General features: G+C 33.7%; 1 protein-coding gene and 1 long non-coding RNA gene across 4 annotated transcripts; one reads left to right on the plus strand and one right to left on the minus strand.

Annotated features, from left to right (window-relative positions):
• The first annotated feature begins 1,608 nt into the window (after nucleotides 1–1,608).
• Nucleotides 1,609–20,754, plus strand: LOC126764926 (profilin). Of its 3 annotated transcripts, none has more exons than XM_050482602.1 (5): nucleotides 1,609–1,701; nucleotides 2,564–2,603; nucleotides 2,665–2,861; nucleotides 18,272–18,443; nucleotides 20,523–20,754. In XM_050482602.1, exons 3-5 carry the CDS (start codon nucleotides 2,751–2,753, stop codon nucleotides 20,618–20,620), a joined length of 381 nt encoding a protein of 126 aa, XP_050338559.1. In that variant the 5' UTR covers nucleotides 1,609–1,701; nucleotides 2,564–2,603; nucleotides 2,665–2,750; the 3' UTR covers nucleotides 20,621–20,754. The 3 variants fall into 3 exon arrangements, with proteins under 3 accessions (XP_050338559.1, XP_050338561.1, XP_050338562.1); XM_050482604.1 differs by lacking the exon at nucleotides 1,609–1,701 and adding an exon at nucleotides 1,716–1,822; XM_050482605.1 differs by lacking the exon at nucleotides 1,609–1,701 and adding an exon at nucleotides 2,233–2,283.
• LOC126765007 (uncharacterized) lies at nucleotides 20,532–23,656 on the minus strand. Its single transcript, XR_007668224.1, has 2 exons — nucleotides 23,548–23,656; nucleotides 20,532–21,078 (listed from the first exon to the last, which is right to left on the minus strand). It is a non-coding gene; the product is annotated as an uncharacterized LOC126765007 (long non-coding RNA).
• Nucleotides 23,657–25,132: the final 1,476 nt, after the last annotated feature.

The raw sequence follows: 25,132 nt of genomic DNA on the forward strand, positions 1-25,132 counted from the left end.
TTCAGACTTATGATTTATTCATTCATAAGAAAATAAAAAATACAAAACAAAAACCATATATAAAAGAGAAGAAAATAGAAAATAGGTAGATTTATTGAAAAAACCGTTCAATGCTGTTTAATCACTGTCATTATCCGCAGTGGAAATTATTCTTAGCCGCTTATTTTGATCGCCAGCACTGATATCACTAGAATTTGTATCAGGATCAATAGTAAGAACTATGGATTGATGTTCTGATTGACTTAGCATCTCCGACTGAGTTTGCACCATAAATTCAGTTAATTTTGTTTGAATGCTTCTTTTTGGACCCAATAAATTCCGATGTAGTTCTTTATATCTATCTTAACATGCGAACCACACGCCACGCCCTGCTAAAACGGTATTTCTTGAAGAGACGACATGCAAACAACCAATCACAACACAATCAACGGCTGATGCAATAATGAGGAACTTAGTCTTTTAACGAAATTCCCGAAACTGTATTCCCAAAAATTATTACGCCTAAAAATATGTATGTAAACAATCAAAAAACGACAAAATGCAATCGCGTTAAAGTGAGAAATTCGCGTAAAAAAGGAATTTACGCTGCAAAAATAACCGCGTTAAAGTGAAATAGCGTAAAAAAAGGACAGAGTGTATAATAATATTATATATATTGTCACCTACAATATATATATATATATATATACAAAACAACGTATTATCAAAAATAAATGGAAAGCGCTGACAGATATAATAACCAAAATTTAACCATTTTATAACGAAAACTCAAATTTTGTTTCAATATCCTTGCAAGATAACCAAAAAATATAACCACTTTATAACGAAACTCAATATATTTTTTTTATTTTAACGCAGAAAGGAGTACTACGCGAAAGTACTTCAGTTACATAAATCACATATTGCATATGTATATGGTTAAAAATCCTACATATTTGCTGTTTAAGATGTGGTAAGGCTCGCTTTCCTCATAATTGTAAACAATCTAACCTTTTCAACGATGAGTGTGCTAAATGAGTTTTAAATTAATAAATTTAGGTAAAATATAACAAAATAAAAGTGAAATGTGAACTTATTTCACTGTTTGGAGTGTGTATTTAAATATACAGAGTGAAAAACGTGAACACATTTAGTGAAACATAGAGAAATACCATGTGTTATTAGTGCAAATTTTTGAACTTTTAACAATGAATATTCTAAAAAATAAAAGTTATTTTTATATTATTTTTGAATATTTCTTCTCTGGAGAAGCTTCCCTATCCGCACATACCCAATTTATACGGAAATTCGGTTTTTTTTTACCCCTCCGCCAAAGTAATCGGAATCGTGCCCTAACTTCCATGGTTTGCTAATACTTAAATATGTTTGAAATATTTTTTTACTAAATTGCAATTGGCGCAACATAATAATAAACCAAATATTTCATATTTGCTGGCAGGGTTGTTTGGGAAAAATATATTTGACATAATCCATATCTAAGCGTTAAAAATGTCCAATCCCCATTGACAATATTGCTAATAATACAGATTTTTAACAACTATATTGGTTGTCGAAATGCGCCGTGAAAGGCGCGTGTGGACATATGGTTATAATCATTGCAACACTGTTTGCCGACATGATAATGCCGACGTCAAAATAAAAACGAAGATTTGCGGCATTAATACAAATCATTTGCAATCGAACTGGTTGGAGTGTGTTAAAGTGAGTTGGTATTTCTTTTTTTTTTTCGTTGGGAGATAAGAACTTAAAAAATTTTATAAAAAAAAAAGAAAGAAACGAAACATAGAATACAATTTTGAGATTTAATAAACTGTATTTGAAGGTTTGTAAGTTTATTAGCTTGGATTAACTCTTATAAACTTCAATTTATTAGAGGTTATTAAACAAAGTTAATAGTTTCATTGCTATCTAAGAATTAGTACAAATATGTGTATTTTTTTTTTTTTTTTATTTTGGTGTTTGGAGAAATTCAAATTTTCCGAACTAAAAATACACGTCCAATAATACAAGTAAGTGAAGGGGTCGCGGTGTTAAGAAATACTACGCTGACTCATCAGATGAGTTGATTTCCGTTCACTCATTTCAATTCGTAGAATGAATTGAGTGGAGTGAAACGATAACGACGGCACTTCGGTCTTTGGTTGTCGGTAGTCCATAGCGATGGCGACAGTAAAATTTTCATTGTCTTTTGTTAGTGTTAGCGCGTCGGAAGGTTAGATTTATTTAAGAGTCTCAAGGCTGGAATTCAGGAAAAACGACGGGTTATAATCGGCAGGTTTTCATGTATAGTTCTATGTTTTCATCTTCCTCATATTTGAATTTTGAGTTCATTCTGTTATTTTAGGTTTATTTTAATATTGTATATAAAATGAGATTTTGGGTAAAAAAATGTGAAAATTATTTAGAATTTTAAAATAATGATTTTGTGTACATATTTCATACGTAGCGCATCATTATTATCGTCACATCTATAAGAAATACTTTATACATTTATGGATATTAGTATACATATATGTATATATGTGACATAAAGATTGATCTCAATTTTTTTTTTTGATTTTAGATTAAAAATAATTTAAAACTACTCGTATCGCTACTAAAAGGTAAGAATATTTGGAAAGCAGTTGTTTTCGTTAAATTGCAATTTTTCTAAATTGATACAAGGTCACACATTCTACAAGGAATAACTTGACACAGAAAACCTTTCAATATCAGAAAAAGCCACTACAGTCAACAAAAAATATACTAAAATGAGCTGGCAAGATTATGTGGATAACCAACTTTTGGCCTCGCACTGTGTAACAAAAGCTTGCATTGCTGGACATGATGGCAATATTTGGGCTCAATCTAAGGGATTCGAGGTGAGTTTAGTGTAAATTATAATAACCGAATTGCTTAATCCAAAAAAAAACATATATTTTACAAATTCAGAAAAATTATACTTTACATATGCAGGGATGGGAGGGTGTGACCCAAGATAAAATATAACAAACGTCTGTATAGAAGACAGGGTGTTAAAATGTAGATACCAAAATCAATTTACCGAGATACATACAGAAACATAAGAACGTATTTGAGTAACAGTTAGTCACATAAACACCCTTGTTCAGTTTATTTTAGCTCCTTATACATAAATTTCTCTGTATACAAGCACACACATATATGTATATATAGTATACATATATATATTATCCATATTCGTCTCCTAACTCATTTACATTGCAACATTTTTACATTCCATACTCTTACAAAAAATTATATATATAGGATTTTTACTCATATCACTTAGATATTTTATTTTAAATCATTTTAATTTTAGGTTAAGAATGTTTTTAAATATGTACGCAAAAATTGTGGTGGAACATCTTAGCTTTGTGAATTTCGCGAATACCAATGTCTGATATTCGTTTTTTTTTTGTTCTGTATATGGGTAGTTGTTCGTTTGCCATGTCGAATTTTTTTTAAGTTAATTCGTAAGATATTTGAGTATTTTGTTATCGCACTTTTGCCGGCTTTAATTGTGTATGTATGCAGATAATCAAAAAGTTTGAGTTGTTCGTCGCATAGTGTTTTCGTATGCACAACTGTGATGTGATGAATTGAACATTTTACACCATGGTTTGTTCTTTGGATGCATGCAATACATATGCATATGAAAGCAAAGATGCGTTTACAATGTATATTATTTCCTGTATATGTACATACGTATGTCTGTATATTTATTTATAAATTTCATGCAATTAATAGATAAAGAGAGTGAAATATGTATGTTGCGGCTTCTGAAATAAGAATGAAATCATTGGAAATGTGTTTAATATGTTTTAATATCAAAGGGAGAAATAAGTATTAACCACGCATAAATATTTAACGAAACCGATTCACGTACATATTATATATTGCTTAAAGTGCATACGCGGAAGGAAGATCATAATTTGTTAAATACATATATTATTTTCCAATTTTGCTATTATTGCTATTTTATCCAATCAAGTCATTCGAAATAGTGCTTATGAATAGCCATATGAATATTTATGGTTTTATATGAGGATTTTTGTATATTCGTCATATGTTATTTCCGAGCATTTTGTGACCGATGTATGCATATTCATTTCTCGTGTTTTTTTGTCCGGTTCTTAAATGGTACTTAACCATGTGAAGACACTCCCTATTCCCTTCGCTTTTGTATACAGTTCGCACATTTATACAACGTCTTATATGAGAGTTTTTTTTACCTGCAAAAGAAGGGAATACTGAGGTATGAAGCAGCGGACATTATGGTCAATTATCATTAAGGTCAAATCATACGAAAAAAGCCATGTTTTTGTGATTTTTTTTCCTGACGACGCAGTTAAAATTTATTTATCCAACCAATGACACATTGAAGTATGACATTCGAAAAATGTCTTATCAATTTTTTACAAAGAAATATCAAAAAATTCGGCAATGGCAGCAATTGTCCGGACGGGGGAAACTTTAGTATACCATTACACGATTTCAGGGTTAAAAGTGGTACGGTTGGATAGTGCTGATGCTCCAGATTAAGAATATATATAATTATTGCCGCCGCAAACTTATAGTTTTCGAGATATTTGCATTTAAAGTTGAAAACTTTGCAATTTCTCGACTTATGGTTAGTTTTTCTTCCGTATTATGCATTTTTTATACACTTACAATTCACTACAATATTTCTACATATTTATTTTTTTTATTAATATTTTAGATATTTGCTTAAAATAAGCATTTTATATTTTACACAAATATTACTACACGCACAATAACTATAAGTGTTCCGTGTTCACTATCGGAGTGATTCTGAGATAAGGTCTCAAGTCTCTAAATTTCAGATTTTAAGTTAAAGATAATTTTTGTGACTTGAGACGATTTTGCTAATCTGTAAGTGACAGTCACAAAATCTATTATATTTCATCATCATTTCATTTACACTTGAATGAAAATAAATACAGTATGTCAAGCAACTCTTTACACACTGAAAAAAAACATATTTTTTAACTTTGCATGCAAAAATAACGCTTTTAGTTATTTTTTTTTCTCAATATTTTTTAAAGGAGAACTATTTTTTTGCAAATTTTAAATTAGTATGCAAAAAAATAAAAACAATACAACAAGAGGGAAAATGTTAAAGCAACAAAATATCGTCACCTAAAATGCAAAATAACGTATCATCAAAAAAATCGAAATTGAGTATCTTATTGATTACGATTCACTACTTCAAGTTACATATGTACATAATATTACAGATGTCCAACATTTTCATGTTCTGCGCTCATATATAAATCAGTTTTAACCAATATTAAAATTTTTTTCACTCTTGTTCCATTTTATTTCGTGTTTCATTCACGCCACTGTAAATTTTTGAACATTTTGTTACGTATTGTGCATTTTAGGTGACGATATGAGTTTACACATTTTTGACTCTTTACACAAAGTACTTAAGCTACAGTTTAATGAATATATTTAACAACTTATACTATCTTAAACTAATTTTAATATTTAGTATGACCCCCCCTTAGCTTCAACTACGAGCCTAGTGCGATTTTTCATGGAACTGACGAGCTTTTGTAGGTCATATTCCAACGGAATTTTATGCCACTCTTCCAGTACAGATGCTTTTAAGGCGGCACGGTTTTTGGGCTACCTTTTTGCCACTTTTTTCTTCAGATAAACCCACAAATTTTCAATGGGGTTCATGTCGGGGCTCTGACCTTTTCGCAATTATAAAGGAGCCATGTGCGCACAGTGAGCTCTTTATGTTTGGGGTCATTGTCCTGATAAAATTTAAATGTTGGCTTATTGTGGACAATAAAGCCAAATTTGTCCGCACTTTGCCTCCAATTGGTTTTGAGAATGGAGAGATATTGCTCAGCATTCATTGTGTTTTCAATAAACGCAAGCTCTCCCACTCCTTGGCTACTAGTGTATCCCCAAACCATCACCGACAATTTGCCGAATTTTACTGTCGGAATGATGTTGCGCTGATCTAAAGCTGTTAACGGCTTGCGCCATACTCTAGTTGGTCCATCATCGTAGTACAGCATTATTTTGGTTTCGTCACTGAATATGACGTCATCCCAATAGTTGTCCGGTTTGATGAGAGCAAAAGTTAAGCGCTTTTCAACATTTACTTTCAAAAGCAGCGGCTTCTTACGCGCAACCCTTGAAGAGTATTTGTTTCGCAGAATTAGTTGGCGGACGGTTTCATGTAAAACGACCGTGCCACACTTTTCTTCCAACTCCTTGGCAAGGGTTCTGGTCGAAATTTGGGGGTTTTGACGGACGTTACGCATGATAAGGCGGTCTGCCCGCTCTTGTTCTTTCGACCACTTCCACACTTTGCTTCCAGTCTGTCTTAATTTTCGGCTCGATTTAAAAGATTATAAATTGTTTTTCGAGATACACGAAACATCTCCACTAGCTCAGCTACAGATATTCCAATTTGGTGATTATAATAAATCAATTGGGTAACGTCAATCTAGCTCCAGGCATGTTAAATAATTTTAAAATTTGCCTTTTGGTACGTGTGCAGAAAGATTTCGCAATTAAATGAAAAGGAATGCAAACATAGCGCATAGTGCAGAAGCAGAGATGACGGTAAAGTACCGTTTTTAATCCGCTTTTATTAGCTTCACTTGTATGTATGTATGTATGTATGTTTGTTTGTTTGTAACTTTTTTTTTAAGTGGTACTGAAACCTAGAATATTTGAGCGACACTGTAGGAAGGCGATAGTAAGTTTAAGCAGCTCACCAGAAAGATGCGCTTTAAAGTATGCAACATCTATCTATATATATAGCTAGTTTTGGTGACATTTGAATAGCATACTGAGTTGGGCGACGACCGTTCATGAGATTCAAGGTTGTACCAGAGAACGTATATTTATGAATATACGATATACATATATATTTTCATTATTTAGGTTACATTTGAATTTACACTGCGCGCGTCGAAGAATTTGGAGAATTATTTTTTTTTTTTTAGGTTGGTAGTACTGTGAGTCACATTTATGTAAAATTTCATGTCAAAATATTCATTAGTGTTTGAGATACGTGTCGTTTTGTGAGCTGCTAAAAGTGAGTTTTTCGTTTTTTGCGATGTCGAAATTTGTTGAGCAAAGAATTTGCATTCAATTTTGTTTACGGAATCAATTTTCTGCTGCGCATACGTTGAGGATGGTGCAGAAAGCCTTTGGGGATGAGGCTATGTCTAAAAAGTATGGTATAGTGAGTTCCAAGCCGGCCGTGAACGTGTCGAAGACGAAGAGCATCCAGGGCGACCATCAACCTCAACCGACGAAGCTCACGTTCAACAAATCAAAGATTTGGTATTGAAAAACCGTCGATTAACAATTAGAGACCTTGCTGATGAAGTTGGCATATCGAAAGGCTCAGCCAATACCATTTTGAAGGACGTTTTGGGCCTCAAGCGCGTCAAATCTCGACTGGTACCGAAAACATTGAATTTTTTGGAAAAGCGTCGCGTTGAAGTGTGTGAAACGATGCTTTCCGACTACCAGGGTGTCATGAGACGCATTATAACTGGCGATGAGACTTGGATTTATGCTTACGACCCCGAAACAACCGATCAATCGAGCGAATATCGTGTCAAAAAAGAACCGAGACCAAAAAAATCGCACCAAAGTCGCTCAAAAATCAAGGTCATGTTGACGGTTTTCTTCGATTATCGTGGTGTTGTGCATTATAAATTCCTTCCAACCGGTCAAACAGTCAACAAGGAATATTATTTGAACGTTATGCGTTATACGTGTGGAAAGACAATTCTTGGCCGCAGCGAAGACGGAACTGAAGGCCATCCCGGAAAGTGACTTCAACCAGTGTTTCGAAGATTGGAAAATCCGTTGGCATAAGTGCATTGCATCGGGAGGGGATTACTTTGAAGGGGATGAAATTGGTTTGGACGAATAAATAAAGAATTTTCAAAATAAATACAATGTCACCTTTTTTTAGGCACAGTATAATAAAATATATAAAGTTGACGGGTAAAACCCCATGTAACAGTGAAGCTTTAGAAGAAATGATTCGATTAAGAAGTAATAATTCGTAAAGTCGTCAATAGAACTTGGTCGCAAATAATATAACAATTAGTGAAAGGTTACTAGTAGATATTAAATGCTGCCTAATTATCGACTTACTTAACTCATACTACATGTCATCTTCTTCTTCTTAATTGGCGTAGACACCGCTTACGCGATTATAGCCGAGTTAACAACAGCGCGCCAGTCGTTTCTTCTTTTCGCTACGTGGCGCCAGTTGGATATTCCAAGCGAAGCCAGGTCCTTCTCCACTTGGTCCTTCCAACGGAGTGGAGGTCTTCCTCTGCCTCCTCCGGCGGGTACTGCGTCGAATACTTTCAGAGCTGGAGTGTTTTCATCCATCCCGACAACATGACCTAGCCAGCGGAGCCGCTGTTTTTTAACTCGCTGAACTATGTCAATGTCGTCGTATATCTCGTACAGCTCATCGTTCCATCGAATGCGATATTCGCCGTGGCCAATGCGCAAAGGACCATAAATCTTTCGCAGAATTTTTCTCTCGAAAACTCGTAACGTCGACTCATCGGTTGCTGTCATCGCCCAAGCCTCTGCACCATATAGCAGGACGGGAATTATGAGCGACTTATTAAGTTTAGCTTTTGTTCGTCGAGAGAGGACTTTACTTTTCAATTGCCTACTCAGTCCGAAGTAGCACCTGTTGGCAAGAGTAATTCTGCGTTGGATTTCCAGGCTGACATTGTTGGTGGTGTTAATGCTGGTTCCTAAATAGACGAAATTATGTACAACTGCAAAGTTATGACTGTCAACAGTGTCGTGAGAGCCAAGTCGCGAGTGCGACGACTGTTTGTTTGATGACAGGAGATATTTCGTTTTTCCCTCGTTCACTGCCAGACCCATTTTCTGTGCTTCCTTGTCCAGCCTGGAGAAAGCAGAACTAACGGCGCGGGTGTTGAGGCCGATGATATCAATATCGTCGGCATACGCCAGCAGCTGTACACTCTTATAGAAGATGGTACCTTCTCTGTTAAGTTCTGCAGCTCGAACTATTTTCTCCAGAAGCAGGTTGAAGAAGTCGCACGATAGGAAGGTCGCCTTGTCTGAAACCTGGTTTGGTATCGAACTGCTCGGAGGGGTCCTTCCCGATCCTGACGTGTATTAGTTAGCCGTATTAGTTTTGCGGGGATACCAAATTCAGACATCGCGGCATAAAGGCAGCTCCTTTTCGTGCTGTCGAAAGCAGCTTTAAAATCGACGAAAAGGTGGTGTGTGTCGATTCTCCTTTCACGGGTCTTTTCCAAGATTTGGCGCATGGTGAATACCATACTACTTGTCATAGTTCATATTTTAACAAATTTGGAGTTTCTCACATCAAACTGAAAGATTAAAAATAAATATAGTTTAAAAAAACTAAAAAACACGCTTTAAAACATATCAATCTAAAAAGTGAAAAATAATTCTTTATATAAACTAACAATAATAATGAAGGAAAAATTCCTGCCTGCAAATTCTTGGTGACATATTTTTCATATATCGAGCATTCCACGCTTTTCTGACAATAATGCAGGAATTTTTCCTTCATTATTATTGTTAACTTATACAAATAATTTTTTTTCTTCAAATAATTACTTTTCTTCAAATAGAACAAAACAGAATCGAAAACTAAAGTGTGTAAAGAGTTTTTTGACAGTGTCAAAAATGTGTGAACTCATATTTTGTTGTTTTTAAAATTTTCCCTCATGTATTGCATAATAATTTAAAATTTGCTAAATAATAGTTCTGCATTAAAAAAATATTGAAAAAAAAATAACTAAAAGCGTTATTTTTGCATGCAAAGTCAAAAAATATTTTTTTTTTTCAGTGTGTAAAGAGTTTCTTGACATATTTTTTTACAATATTGTCAAAAAGCATAATTACCAATAAAAGTAGAAATACATGTTAACTATGTTTCAGAATATTTACGAAATTTATGTGAAATTTATATATTTTTAACTTTTTCGTAGGTGAATTGCTTACAAAATATGTACAAAAAACGACAATCGATTAATATCTATGATGATCTCTATTCAGTATATTCAAAATGGCAAGCAAGAGTTCGTTTTAGTTTTGTGACTAAAGGAAGAGACTGTGTTGTAAATAGTAACTAGTCACAAATTGAAACTTTACCTAAAAATGCCTCAAATAGTGACTAGAGACTGCTTTCAGAATTCCGCTATCAACCTCGCATCACGTTAAACATAGTGACGGTTCATACATTTCGCTTTTACTCGTTCGGTGCGTAATATTACGTTTGAATTTAGTTATATTTGCCAAATAAACACTTTGGAAAAAAGATTCATACCGCCATACTAATATTATAAATGTGACACTATGTTTGTTACGCTTTCACGCCGAAACGACGTAACTAATCATGAAACTTTGTACACAAAATTACGGCTGCTTTCGTAAACGCAATATGCAAAGCTTACATGCCTTGCATACTATCCGTAAACGCCACTGCAATAATTTAGACAAAGTATTGAATTCATAAATGAATGACAACCCTATTTCATGCGCATGAGTTGTCAAAATATGCATGACTTTTGTTTTACATGCATTGCAGTCAAAAGAAACGGCAAGAGTTGAAATGGATGTTTCGCCAATGAAGTAAGTAATTTTTATTGAAATATATATTTTTATTAAAATTTAATTGTTATTTCACGTAATTTTTCTTTGTAGTGATTAAAAGTGGACGCATGAGCGTAAAAAATTGCTCATGTCAATAAGACTTCGCCATGAAAGTGACTTCACCGCCAAAATAAAAAAAAAACGCAGCACAATTTGGCAAACAATTCGACGGGAAATTCAAGAAGCGGACAATACGTTTGCCCCTTCAGTGAATGAGATAACGCGCTGCTTCACCAATATGTTGGGGACGTATAGAAGAATAAAAAGAAGAAATGGAACGTCCGGTGAGTCTGCCACAAATTGGGACTTTTTTGATGGGATGGATGATGTTTATGGTACACGTAGCAGTATATCTGTACCTGATAACATGCTCGATTATTCTTTGAATCAACTAACTTATGATTTATCATCAAATGATACTCCATCGCCTTCACCTTCTGCACCATCATCAGAGCACTACTTGGGTGAAGTTGGAACTGCCCAAAAACGGAAGAGAAATGAAGTCATTGAGTTCTTGGCCTCCGAATCGGGAAAAACAAGCAAAATTGTTAGAGGCACTGGTGGAGAGTGAGAAGGAAAAAGTAAACATTGAAAAGCAAAAAGTGCAGGAACTAAGATCCATACGAAATTTATATGAGAAAATATTAGAACGTAATCTTAATACCTAATTTTTTAATGACTTAATTTAAGTTTGTTTTTTTTTAAATATGCAATGAATTTTTAAGTTTAACAAATGTACAAGCGTTTTGACAATGAATGTGATTTTAATTTTAATAAAACTAATCTTTCCAAAAAGCAATAATAAATAGCTGTGTCTTAGTAAGGCTAATGTTCGATTGGGAGTGGGAGTGGCAGTGGAATTTGGCAAGGGAAACGGATAGCAAAAGGTGCTGCAGGGAAGGAGGGGATTGAGGCGTCTTTGTAGCAGGTAAACGAACCGGGATTACTAGTTTTATATCAAATTCATGTTTTATTACTTAAAAAACAGTTAATATTTCATTACTTATGCAGATAGTAAAGTGGCATTGGCGTCCCGTTTATTTTTGGCTTGTTCTCTCTGTCGACTTGTAGTTGGTAATTGTGATAAGCTATTTTCGATATTAAATGGTTCAATTTGTTCTTTTTCACTTATGACGCAGGGTTCATCAGTCTCATTTTCGATAATAATATTATGAAGAATTATACAGGCCATCGTGATAGTTTTTGGTAAATGTGCATGTAGCACATCAATATATTTCAAAATACGGAATTTTTTTTTTCAATATTCCAAATGCCTGTTCTATATGAACTCTTGTTGAGCATAAAATTTTCTTATATTGAACTTCTTTAGGTGTTAAAAAACCATTGTCTCTATAAGGTACCATTAGGAAGGTTTCCTGCGGATATGCGGAATCGCCTAATAAATGGTAACCGGAACAAATTTTTAATTCTCCCTTGACTATTGACTTTCTAATAGGACTCATTTTCTATATAGCAGCATCGTGGCATCGTCCGGGGCAGCCAATAAACACATCTATGAACTTAAGATGACTATTCACAATTGCCTAAACAAGTTCAATTAATTATAAATGAAAAATTTTTAATAAAGCTTAACATTCTTACTTGGACAACAATTGAAACTTCCCCTTCCTATTATAAAAACTAATACTGTCCTTAACTGGTTGTGAGATGGAAATGTGCGTACCATCTATACAACCTATGACATATGGGAACGGATGGCTGCGTTTAGCTGAAAATTTGTCAAATTTTTGTTTTTGTTCTGCAACAGTATTTGGGATTTTTATGACATCTTTTTTTTAAGCAACAAATTGTTTTTAGGGTTCTAATAAATAGTTTATAGCTGGTTCCCATTGCCATATTGAATCTGTTGCTGACATCTCTAAATGATGTGTTGTTGCTAAGTTTCCATATAGTTGCGTACAGCGCTTTTTCCAACGAAACTTCATTACGACCAGTGCACTTTGACACCCAGTATGGTTTCAACATGTTTAGAAGAATCTAAACATTACAGATTTAATATACATATACATATGTGTGTAACTAATTATTTAGTTGAAAGTCACCTTAAAGGTTGATTTTTCCATTCGAAAATGTGAACGAAAAACATCATTCTGCATACCCGCAATGCTCTTTGAAAAGTTTTTAATTTTTAAAATTCGTCCTTTATTTTCACATCGGTAAGCTGTTGGTTTTTTTATAAAATTTTTAGCAATTGTTAAGCTATTACTACTACTTGTAGTTTCTGCCAAGGTAATCGCATTTCCTAATGTGCTCAATAATAAATCATCCATTTTTGTAAACACAAAAAATTTATTTATTAACACAACTAACTCTAACAGCTGTAGACAATGCACATGGGCATTCATAAACGCCATATAAATACATTGCATATTTTCGTAAAGCAGGGTTGCAATGCATAAATGCATGGCATGGCATGGGCATCTGTTTTAAAAATTCTTTGTATATTGCGTTTACGAAAGCAGCCTACAGCTGCGAACATGAAAATATCAGTTCATAACATAAAAAATAACATAATCTGACAAATCAGTACAATTTATGTAACCATCAAAATGTTTTGAAAATAACGTCAAATTCCACCGTAAGCACGTCTTTCAATGAAACATTAAAAAGGCAGTGTTTGAGAAATCAAAATTTACTTTCACTTCAAACGTAAAAATGCGAATATTTTTTAACAAATAAAGTAAAAGTGATTTTTATTTGTGTAATTACTACAATTAATTTTAAAACAAATTTTGTTTTGTTTGCTTAAGAGGTCGTGGCAAGCACTATACTATTGATCAAAGAAAATTAATTTTAAATTAGGTGAAAGAAGAAAATGTTTACACCGATATTCAAAAGCACTCGTCCTCTGCAAAAATGATTTCGAACGCTATAAATTTTTAAGAAAAGCCGGAAAACGCGGAAAAAACCCCTCTTGTAGACGACAGAAGTATTAGTACAATCAGCAAGTCGGACCCTTTTAAATTGGCTAGGCGGATAAATTAGTGATAGGACTGTAAGGAGTATGAAAGACTAAGGAGTTTAGAAAGACACAATTGTGAAAAAATATATCCGTTTAAAATTGAAAGGTTTAAAAAATGTAAATTATATAAAATAGGGGTTTTCGGGTTACCACCAACAAGAAGATGATCACTGTGGTATTGTGTTCCTATATAAACAATAGGGGTATTCAGACCGAAACCTGTTAATTTGGTAATTCGTTAGTTGATACTTCGTTAAAAGCTTAACTGTGAACATACTTTTTGCTCTACCGCTGTAGAGCTGATTCAATATTATTAAAGAGTTAAAATGCCTCAACAAAGTGCAAAATCAAAAATTGTCAGTCATTTAATTGAAAATTATGTGGATCAGATCAAATTTATTACTGGTAAGTACTTTAAATTCATGTACAGAGGAGCATGGAACTAACTTTCAAATTGGCACGATTCCGATTACTTTGGCGGAGGGGTAAAAAAAACCGAATTTCCGTATAAATGGGGTATGTGCGGATAGGGGAGCTTCTCCAGAGAAGAAATATCTAAAAATAATATGAAAATAACTTTTATTTTTTAAAATATTCACGATTAAAAGTTCAAAAATTTGCACTAATAACACATGGTATTTCTCTATGTTTCACTAAATTTTTTCACGTTTTTCACTCTGTATATTTAAATATACACTCTAAACATTAAAATAAGTTCACATTTCACTTTTATTTTGCTATATTTTACCTAAATTTATAAATTTAAAAATCACTTAGCACACTCATCGTTGAAAAGGTTAGATTGTTTACAATTATGAGCCTGGTCACATCTTAAACAGCAAATATGTAGGATTTTTTAACGATTTTTATATTAACTATAAAAAAAAATACTTTCTATATATGTACATATATGTATGTGTAATATGTGATTTATGTGACTGAAGTACTTCTTTCTGCGTTAAAATAAAAAAATATATATTGAGTTTCGTTATAAAGTGGTTATATTTTTTGGTTATCTTGCACTGATATTGAAACAAACATTGAGTTTTCGTTATAAAATGGTTAAATTTTGGTTATTATATCCGTCAACACTTTCCATTTATTTTTTATAATACGTTGTTATGTATATTAGGTGACAATATGTATAATATTATTATATAATATTACTATATAATATTACTTATTTGTTTATTAAATTAAATAAAGAATCACACACATGATGTTCACTACGAGTGTAAAATGTAATTTTTAAAATAAAGATTTCTTTGGTAAAAAAAACTATTAAAATTGTAAAATGTGGATTTATTTAAAAGTTTATAGTTTAATTTAATTAATTTGAAGTGAAAAATGTGAATAAAGTGTGTTTAATGTGGTAAAATAGCTTGTTGAAATTTTCCAATTATGGGAATTTTTGAATTTTAAGGTCGAATATCTCGTAAAGTAAGCGTTTGCGGTACCTATAACCCTTATATTTTTTAATCAGGAGGATTCCAACGGCACCTTCAAATCGCGGCGCCAAAGAAATCGGAATTGTGCCTTCAAATTATTTCAAGACATATTCAGTGAAGATGAAGATTTGGTTGAGGATACCATTGACGGGGTGTGTGATGATTTGCTCATTACACTAAGCTGTCGTAGAGGTGTAGAAAATATTGTTCCAAAGTCAATTCACTGTCAATTCACTCATATCAAGTGACGAAGTTATTAAAAAATGTAGTGGCAAGCAATTCCCGATTGACATACAGCTAGCTGTCATTCTATATAAATTGGGCTCTTCTGGAGAAAGTGCATCGATACAAAAAATTGCGTCAACTTTTAGGATTGGTGACGGAGGGACATTAACAAATATTGCTTGCAGAGTATTCAAGGCATTTTTAAAACAACTCCATTTATATATACAAATATTGGCCAGATAATACTGAGCGCTCTTTAATAGTACGAGAAACGTTTAACGAACTACCATTTTGTGTAGGTTACGTGGATGGCACTGAAATAAAACTCGCCGAATCCCCAATAAAAAAATCATGAAGCGTTCTTTTCCAGAAATATTATATATGCAATTAAAGCTGAAATGGTTTGCGACTACAAGCTCAAAATTCGCGATGTTGTCGTTAGCTAAAGTGGCTCTACTCACGATGCAAAAATATTTAAAAACTGTTCACTAAACAAATATCAGCCAAGATTTTTTTCAGGACAGGAGTGGATTGCTGGAGACTCTGCTTACCCCCTCAGTAACATTATTATAATGCCTTACAGAAGCAACTCTCAACAATTTGAACTACCAAAAAGAAAAAAATTCAACAAACAGCGTAGCAAATACCGGGTAAGAATTGAACACTGTTTCGGCTTATTAAAAGAGCAATTTTGCAGTTTAAAAGAGCTCAGGATTCGAATTCGAAATAAAAGTAGTCAAAAATACTGTAATGGATACTAGTATGCTGCATTCTTCACAATATACTACTTGATAACAGTGAAAATAAGAATTTCAACTAGAGTACAAATGAAGACATTTATGAAGAAGTGGAAGAAACGATCTCAAATAGCTTTGAATTAAAAAGACAATCGTTATATCATCTTATGTTTCCAAATACTGTTTAATTAAATTAAAAATTACAATTAAATCAAAAATTCATTTTTCATTTTTATATATGTATGTATATAAAAACTTGTATCACTTCAAGATATCACATTCAGATACATTTGTACATTCTTAAAATTTATTAAACATAACAATGGCATATAAAATTAATTCTTATTACATAAATATTCTTAAAAATTATTATACAAAACATATAGAAATGTTATATATTATATTTGTACTTTAGTTCAATCATTGCCAGTCTTTTTTTTTGCTCTAACTCCAATTTTTTTATTTCAAAATCTTTATTTAATATTTCTCTGTCCAATTCAAGCTTTAACTTTTCTTTTTCAATTTCTATTTGTTGCTCAAAAAACTGTTCTCTTTTCTTTTGTATATCTTTAAGTTCACTAAGAGTATTCTTTGGAGAACGTTTTTTCACTTTTTCGAGGAACGACGGAGTAGTAGGAGGAACTGTTGCTACCTCTGCTCCTACTGTTGTCTGTTCTGCTTTGTCGTTAAGTGAACCCGATGGTTCCGCAGATGATTGTGAAGATTCGGCTAGAATTTCCACTACCTTCCAAAATCGCTGCAGTATTATGACACTTCAGGGTTGCACGTCTCTACAACACAATTGGCTTCGGATTTACTCTCAAATAGAACCGAAAACCGTTCATAACTCGGACACATTTGTGAAAGTTTTGCTGAAAGAACGGAGAATTATTAAAAAATCAAAAAAGTTTCACTTAACATTATAGCCGTATTTACCTTTTATTGAGAAAACATCATCGCCAACGTCTATTCCAGCACCTGTCGATTTGCGCCACTCCTCAGCTTTATTATACATCTGCTTCCAGTACCGGACCTTGCAGCGCAACATGTCCGTAGTCGCATCGATATTTGTTGTTTCAATTAATTTTTGGTAGTACAATTGGGCGTTTGGTTTCCATAAAAAGACGTAGAAGAAGCTAATTGTATAAAGAACTACCTCAATTTCCACATTTTCTAGTAAATACGAGGGCTGCTATATATGTATATTCTGGCCTAGGGCAACACTAAGTGTTGCCAGGTGCAATCTGACATTTCCATTGGAAAGTTTGACATTTTTTAGCATAACATCACTCAGAACGTTTTGCCATTTAATCGTGAATTGTTTTATTTACAGGGAATTAAAAAACTCATCTCGGCCAAAAAATGGAATTAACTCGTGAACATTTTCGTGTGGATTGGTGTAAAGAAATGCTGAAAAAATACGATCGTGGTGCTTGCAAAAGACGTTTATAAGATCGTCACAGGTGACGAATCATGGATCTATGCGTATGAGCCCGAAACAAAACAGCAATCGATAAAAAAAAAATAAAAAAAAAATAAAAAAAAAAAATAAAAAAAAACAAAAAAAAAATTAAAAAAACAATTTCATTGATAAATATGTCTATTTACATTATTAGGCCAGAAATATATATAGCAACCTACGTATTCTAGAACCAAATGGTTTTCCTCCTCACTCCATTTTTTTGAGGCTTTGCCCTCCTGCGTATTTTCTTTTGAGGTTCCACTGAAAATAAGTATTTAATGAAATAAAAAGCAACTATTTGTTAAGGATATACTTACTTCTGCAAAATTTTTCCAAATTCACGAAGTGAGCACCAAATTTATTTTTCCCGTTTAAAAATAAAAAAATAGAACTTATTTTTCCGTTAAAAACGTATAAAGCAACGAACAACAAACAAATAGCTGATGTGATATTACCGAGTAACGAAACAATTATCAAGCTTGCAAGATGGATAGTTCGTTACTCGGTAGAACGATAGTCTGTTAATTTTACAAAAACAAAATATATGTAAAAAAACTACCGAATAACGAATTAACAAGGCTGGTCTGAATACTCCTAATGAATTTAGTTTTTTGTTAGTTACACTAATCAAGAAATTTGAATGGAAAGTCGTGGGATTCCAGTCTTTTTTTTATGATTTGTTTTAATTTGAAGAGATAAAACTTCATTTTGTTTATATTTGCAGGTAACAAAGGAAGAATTGGCGAAATTAATCGCAGGATTTGATCAGCAAGACCTGCTCACGAGCAATGGTGTTACATTAGCTGGTCAAAGGTACATTTACCTTTCTGGTACAGATCGTGTAGTCCGCGCTAAGTTGGGACGCAGCGGAGTGCATTGCATGAAAACTACACAAGGTAATAAATTTGCTAACCCATTTGGTTACATGTATAATAAGCTTTAGGAAAATAATTTTAATAATTTCAAAGGTTTGAAGTTTACAGAAATATTAATTATATTTAAATTAAGCCACTGCTGATTTTATGCCAACTTGCAACCTATTAGATATTTCGAGTTAAAAATTAAGTTTACTTCAAACATGTTTGATACTAAACCGTACTGCTCTAAAGTTTTTTAAATTCAGTAATATGTGTATCATACACTTGGGATACACTTAAAATACCGAAGTTCAAAATGCTGACACATCAAAATTCCGATAAAATTTAAATACAGCTAAATCAAAATACAAAATACAGAAAAATCGAAATGCCGACATGTGAAAGATATAATACAAACTACCGCAAAAGCATAACTCTTGCAAAAAGATTTGTTATAATATTATGACAATACATGAAAAACAACGGTGCAGCTATAAGCAACGAAACGAAACGTGTTTTTTTTTGTCTTGTCTTGTCTGTTTTATTCGGTGTGGGTTGCGCCGTAGCTCAGAATGTGTTGTTCAGCCTTAAGCTGAACCAACACCGGGTTAGTCAAAACAGTTTTTCTTGTCTCATACGACAACTGCCCATAGCTTCAAATGTGACAACCCACACCGATCAATACGAAAACGCATGTTTGGGCTTTGACTTGTTTGAAGAGCTGTTGTCGAACTTCTTATGTATTTTCATACAGCCAACGCACACCAAATGCGACAAAACCTACGATGCAACCCACACCGAATGGAACAGACAAGACACGACAGAAAAACACGTTTCGTTGCTTATAGCTGAACCGTTGGTTTTCATAGTCAAAATTACGCATTTTCTTTGTGCTTTTATTCTGCATACAAGTTGTTAAAATGATCATTGACGCTGATAAATTAGTGTTTTTGATCGATTTTGCAAGAACTGATTCGCTTTCTTCTTTTTTCGTTTTATTTCAATTCACACCAAGCGAGACAAAAAGACAAAATGTCGCCTTGTGCTTCGCTTGGTGTGGGTTAGAGCACAAGATGTTTTTGTGTTTTATTAGTCAAAGACGTTTTTGACTAATCCGGTGTGGGCTCAGCCTAAGGGTTATGATACTAAGCGTGTTCGAGGCCGAAAGCCGCATAAACATCAAGAGGTCTTTCCTTAACTACGTCGACAACATCGAATAGTACGCCGACCGGACCTCGGGCGCAACTAGTTTCCGACAGGTACTGAACGCCATTCACAATGGAGCTATCAACACCTTCACCGACTCTCTTCCACTGAATGGCGTTCTGGGAGTCAAATCACCACCTATCGTAGACGAAGGGCTCGAGTTGCCGCGAGAAACGCGAGTGACCCTAGGGGAGCTTCGTTCTGGATACTGTAGCAGGTTAAACTCCTACTTGTCCAGAATAAACCCCAACATATCCAATATATGTCCTGCATGCAATGAGTCCCCGCATGACACTGGCCCTGCACTTGCACTTGCAGCCCTGCCAATCCCACTCATCTAACACCTCTTTCTGTTTGGTCCGACCCCGTCGAAACACCACGCTTCCTGAGGCTCCCGCTAGATGACGAAGACGACAACCTGGATAACCCTTACCAACCTCCGGGAATTTATATACCGTTAAAACAACGAACAACGCCACCGATTCTTGTTTTGTCGGTGTTTTGATTTATCGGTCTTTTGACTGTCGGGATTCTAAATTTAAATTAACATCTCACTATTCTTATGAATCGTGTTTTACTTTGTCCCTATTTAAAATTTTCTTAATAAAATAATATTTGGAGCAAATTTTCTCAACTTTAATTGCAAATCTCAATTATTATTTTTATGTTTCGGTTTTATCATGAACAATTAATGTCTGTCGATCATAAAAGAATAAATTATGCTCTCTTATTTTAATACATCTTTTCGGTTTAGAAATAAGTTTAATAAAGAAAATTAATACTCATAAAAATGCTTGAAGTTGCGAAAATCCTAAGTTAAGTTATAGTTAGCCACTTCTAAAAGTCATACAATTATTATCTGCATAAAATATATCCTGTCCGATCTCATATTTATCTTTTCCTCTTTTTTAGCCGTAATCGTTTCTATTTATGAGGATCCTGTTCAACCTCAACAAGCCGCATCTGTAGTAGAGAAGCTTGGAGATTATCTGATTACTTGCGGGTACTAGGAATAATCCATAATAATAAAAGTAATAATATAATAATAAATAATAAAATCATTAAAGCAGAAAAAATATCTTCTATAAAATCTATTTTGGAATAATTTCATACGAAAAAATAAAGCCGCAGTAAATAAAACTAATATTCAAGTAAAATTTTTTACATATGTATCTATATAAATTAAGATGGAAGAATAGAATACGAAAATTATTTCTCTTAATTTTTTAACAAAAAGTATGCATAAATAAAACACGTATAAAGAGGGAGCACTTATATCTTTTTTAATATGTTTGAAGCTTCATGAAAATTTGGTTTCATTTTTTTATAATGATTTTGGTTTTCGAGCGGGAAAAGTAGAGTGCTGTTGTTGTAGCGGCAGAAAATATTCCTGATTCCAAGGCATTGTGCCGTGTTGACAGTCCTTAGTCGGATAAAAATCCGGGCCCGTTTCGGTTACTTAGACGGACTATCGTGGGAACGGAAAGAAATATAGAGTTGTTAATCAATTTAGTGTAGAAACTATCGAATACGGGGTTAATATACATACAGTGGTGGTCATATACTTAGCACACATCACTCTACCTAAATGCAAACGATGTTTTCTTCGTAATGTTACAAAATTCAAACGCGCCACTTTGTCTAGACATGATCAAGGCGCCAAGCTAAGATATCGCAAAGTTTCGTCGCTATGTTTTTTCTACTGTCGTAATTAGAAGGATTATTTAACGATCAACAGCTTTTGTGAGTGGACACATATATAGCACACTTCTTAGACTGTCGAAGTTTTTTAAAGTTTTAAGAAATATTTATTTTCGAATACAAAAAATTTTGTTGGTGAGAGATTATTTAATATAAAAACTGTGGTTTTGAATTAAATTTAAATTTAAATTTACCGATTAGATATGGTTAGAGGTTTGTGTTGCACGGAAGAAAAGCGGGCTATAATTGTGAAGTTAAGAAGTGAAGGGCAGTCGGTAACCCAGATTCCAAAAACGCTTGGGTGTTCAAGGAAGCTCATTTATAACGCAATTCAACATTTTGACGAATATGGGACAGTTGAATCCGCGGTGCGAGCTCCTAGGCCTCGCAAAACCACCTCCAAAGAAGACAATCTAATTCGTTGGATTTTAAACAACGACCCATTCAAGAGCTTTAAACGGAATAGAGGTTTCATCTAAAACGATCAGACGTCGTTTGAATGAAGGCGGACTGCGTGGATGCATTTCACAGAAGAAACCGTTTGTTTCTAAGAAGAACTTGGAGGCACGCCTTTCATTCGCACGAGCCCACATCAACAAACCACTTTCTTTTTGGAAGAACGTTCTTTGGAGTGATGAATCTAAGTTTTGTAGATTTGGATCTGACGGTAAACGTTACGTCTAGCGCCCCAGTAACCAGCAGCACAATTCTAGGTATACACAAAAAACAGTGAAACAAGGAGGAGGAAATATTATGGTGTGGGCGTCCTTTTCTTGGCACGGTGTTGGACCTGTCGTTAGGATAACGTCAAAAATGGATCAATTTGTTTACAGGAACATGTTAACAGAACACATGATTCCATTTGTCGACGACCATACGCCTCTAAGGTGGCACTACATGCATGATAATGACCCCAAACATACTTCGCGTTTAGTGAAAAATTTCTTGGAGGAGCAATGCGTTCCCATTCTGCAGTGGCCAGCTCAGCCACCTGATCTCAATCCAATTGAGAATAGTTGAGAGAAGGATTGAGGGCGAAAAACCCAAAAATTTAGAAGGATTGTGGCAGAACATCAAAAGTGCATGGTTGAATATACCTGTGGAAGAATGTAGAGGTTTGGTGGAGAGTTTGCCTAAAAGATGTTCTGAAGTGATCAAAAATAAGGGTTTTCCAACGAAATATTGAAGTGAAATTTGGTTCGGAGCGGCTTACCAAAGTTTTTTGTAGGTAAACCTGAAATGTGCTAAGTATGTGTCCAACGTAGTAATCATTTATTCTTACTTTTTTTTGTAGGTTTTGATGTTATTATTTAAGGTAATCTATCTGGGAGAATATATGAAAATATTTAAGTTTTTAGTAAAGAAATGGATTTTATGGAAAATTTTTTCTTAAAAGTACGAGTGTGCTAAGTATATGACCACCACTGTAAGTAGAAGGTTTCTCTAGATAAATATTCTATAGTTTTGACCACTGAATTATGGTTCTTAATATATTTCATTAAATACAAAGGGTTAACCATTTCAAACTTCATACTTTTTTAAAGAAAATAAAAAAACTTCAAATTCAATTAGGGATGTTTATAATGGGTCAAATTTTTGAATCCGTTTCGATCGAGAAACTTGACAATTCGATCGAAAATTATTAGGTCTACAACTTTGCTTCCGCTGTCTTCCAATAGATGTCTCTAGGGTCAAGCACTGGTCGATTAAATCGTTTTATATCGATTTTGGACATTTGTGTCAACGTTAACCCAACAAAATATTTGTAGAGATCTGTTTGCATCCCAAACATATTCTCAACTGAAAATGTCACTTTTTGAGCCGAATTCTCGACATTTTCGGGAAATTTTGCTTGTCTTTTTTAATTCCAAGAAAAGTGCGGCTGAGGACCCGTCCACGCTTTACTGAGGCTGACATATACATACATAGATAATACTATTACTCTACTACTACCATCTATATGATTTATATTATATTATAGTATTAAAGAAATATAGAATATTTGTAAAGCAACTTGTGTTAGTTTACAAAAAAATGGATCATAAAGCATTTCGTGTGTTAATTAAGCATTGGTTTTTGAGGGAATAAGGGAAAACACTTTTGGACCGTTTTTATACAATAAAGCCTTAAATTTACAAAAAAAAAAAACGGCGGAAGCAAAGTTGCAGACCCAATATTACAAGAGAAATCATTGAAACCGTATCGAAAATTAAGTTTTCGATGCAGTTGAACTTACTTGCCAACTCGATAAAATACATTCCGTGGCTAATAGATGGCGCTAATTTCGAAATCATTGAAACCGCAAAATCGAAAATATTCGTCGAAATCTATCCGTTGATGAGTGAACTGCGTAAATTGGCAAAAAAGAAAGTACCAGAGTTTATGTTAAAATTATATTTAAAATATGTTTTAAGTGTGTCATTTAGAGAGAAGAAATAAAAACACATCAACAAAAATCAATTCGAAGTACTAGTGGATATTATGAAGTTGCAACCAGACATAGCTAAAGGATTTTCTCAAAGAGCACCCGCGTATATAAATGCTTTTTAGGAAGACATTTGAGAATCCTTTGCGGTTAAAATACAGATGTTAATGTCTTGACGGTGCCATTATCTTAACGTGAGTTCCATCAACTGACATTGGCACACCAGGAATTTTCGATTTACCAAAAAAATATGTTTTTGCTTCTAATTCCTCGCTGGAGGTCCATCTTGAACATAGCCTGTACTCAGGAATGTTGAGTACTTCATCTAATACAACACAAAATGTCGATTGGGCCATATTTATATTGAAGTCCTTTCCAATACAATGTTGATAACTGCCTGTGGCTAAGAAACATAGACATTCGGCAAGTTTTATTTTTGGAGAACCTTGTCTTTTGTCATTTCCAAATTAATTTTCGCATTCCCCTAAAATGTATATTAATGCCTTTTTGTTGATCCGAAAATTTTTGATGAAACTGCGTATGTACATACATACATATGTAAATAAAATGTTGTTTTTTTTAGCTTAAATAGTGCAACTCTTTTATACTATCAGCCCTATTCTGCATTTCTACTCGAATCGAAATTTTCTCCGATTGGCAACTTTGGTATTCTGCGTTTCGATTCAACTTCGAAAATTCCAATTCTATGTATTCTGCATTGCGATCGTAATTACGTTTTTGTACGTTGAAGTTTTGTCGGCGGAAAGCCGTTATATATTCATTTTCGTGCACTTGGATAAAATAATTTCCTCAAATATGTAAGTAAAACTTTATGATTATGGTTGTAAAAGACATAATGGTGGTGTCCTTGGTTGTTTGTGCTTAAATGATATTTTTTGATATGTTTGCAGGTCAAGAGTAACAACGGCAGAGCAATACGAAAAATTGTGTGATATGATGGCCACGAAAAGAGATATTGCGCAGGGCTTCCAAAAGCGACCGAAGGAAGAAGTACAGGAGTTTTGGGAGGAGGTTGCAAGGAATTTAAATGCACTTGGCCCACCAACAAAAGATTCCAATACATGGAGGTAAGGTATTACCTACAATTAATTTTAAAAAATTAAGTAACATCTAACGTTTTCGTGCAGGTCTGGATTGACTGAAAATGTTACATACTTCATATTTACGACACATGAATCGTTCTCTAGATACTTTGGCGGAGACTGCAGTGAAGCAACTTGAAGAACAGAAGCGACACAATAGAATTAAGGAAGAGCTGGTGAAGGAAAAAGTAGAAATAAAACTGCAAATGCTAAGATTAGATCCAAATTATAAGCCGGATTCAAAGTAGTCATTTTTTAATTGTTAGCCTTTTATTTGTTTTACTAATATTCAT

The sequence above is a fragment of the Bactrocera neohumeralis genome, unplaced genomic scaffold, assembly GCF_024586455.1.
Source record: "Bactrocera neohumeralis isolate Rockhampton unplaced genomic scaffold, APGP_CSIRO_Bneo_wtdbg2-racon-allhic-juicebox.fasta_v2 cluster10, whole genome shotgun sequence".
Lineage (NCBI taxonomy): Eukaryota > Metazoa > Arthropoda > Insecta > Diptera > Tephritidae > Bactrocera > Bactrocera neohumeralis.

Coding starts and splice junctions, on each gene's coding strand:
- LOC126764926 (XM_050482602.1), top strand. CDS start 2,751: ATGAGCTGGCAAGATTATGTGGATAACCAACTTTTGGCCTCGCACTGT. Junction 2,862..18,271: donor CTCAATCTAAGGGATTCGAG/GTGAGTTTAGTG, acceptor TTATATTTGCAG/GTAACAAAGGAAGAATTGGC. Junction 18,444..20,522: donor TTGCATGAAAACTACACAAG/GTAATAAATTTG, acceptor CCTCTTTTTTAG/CCGTAATCGTTTCTATTTAT.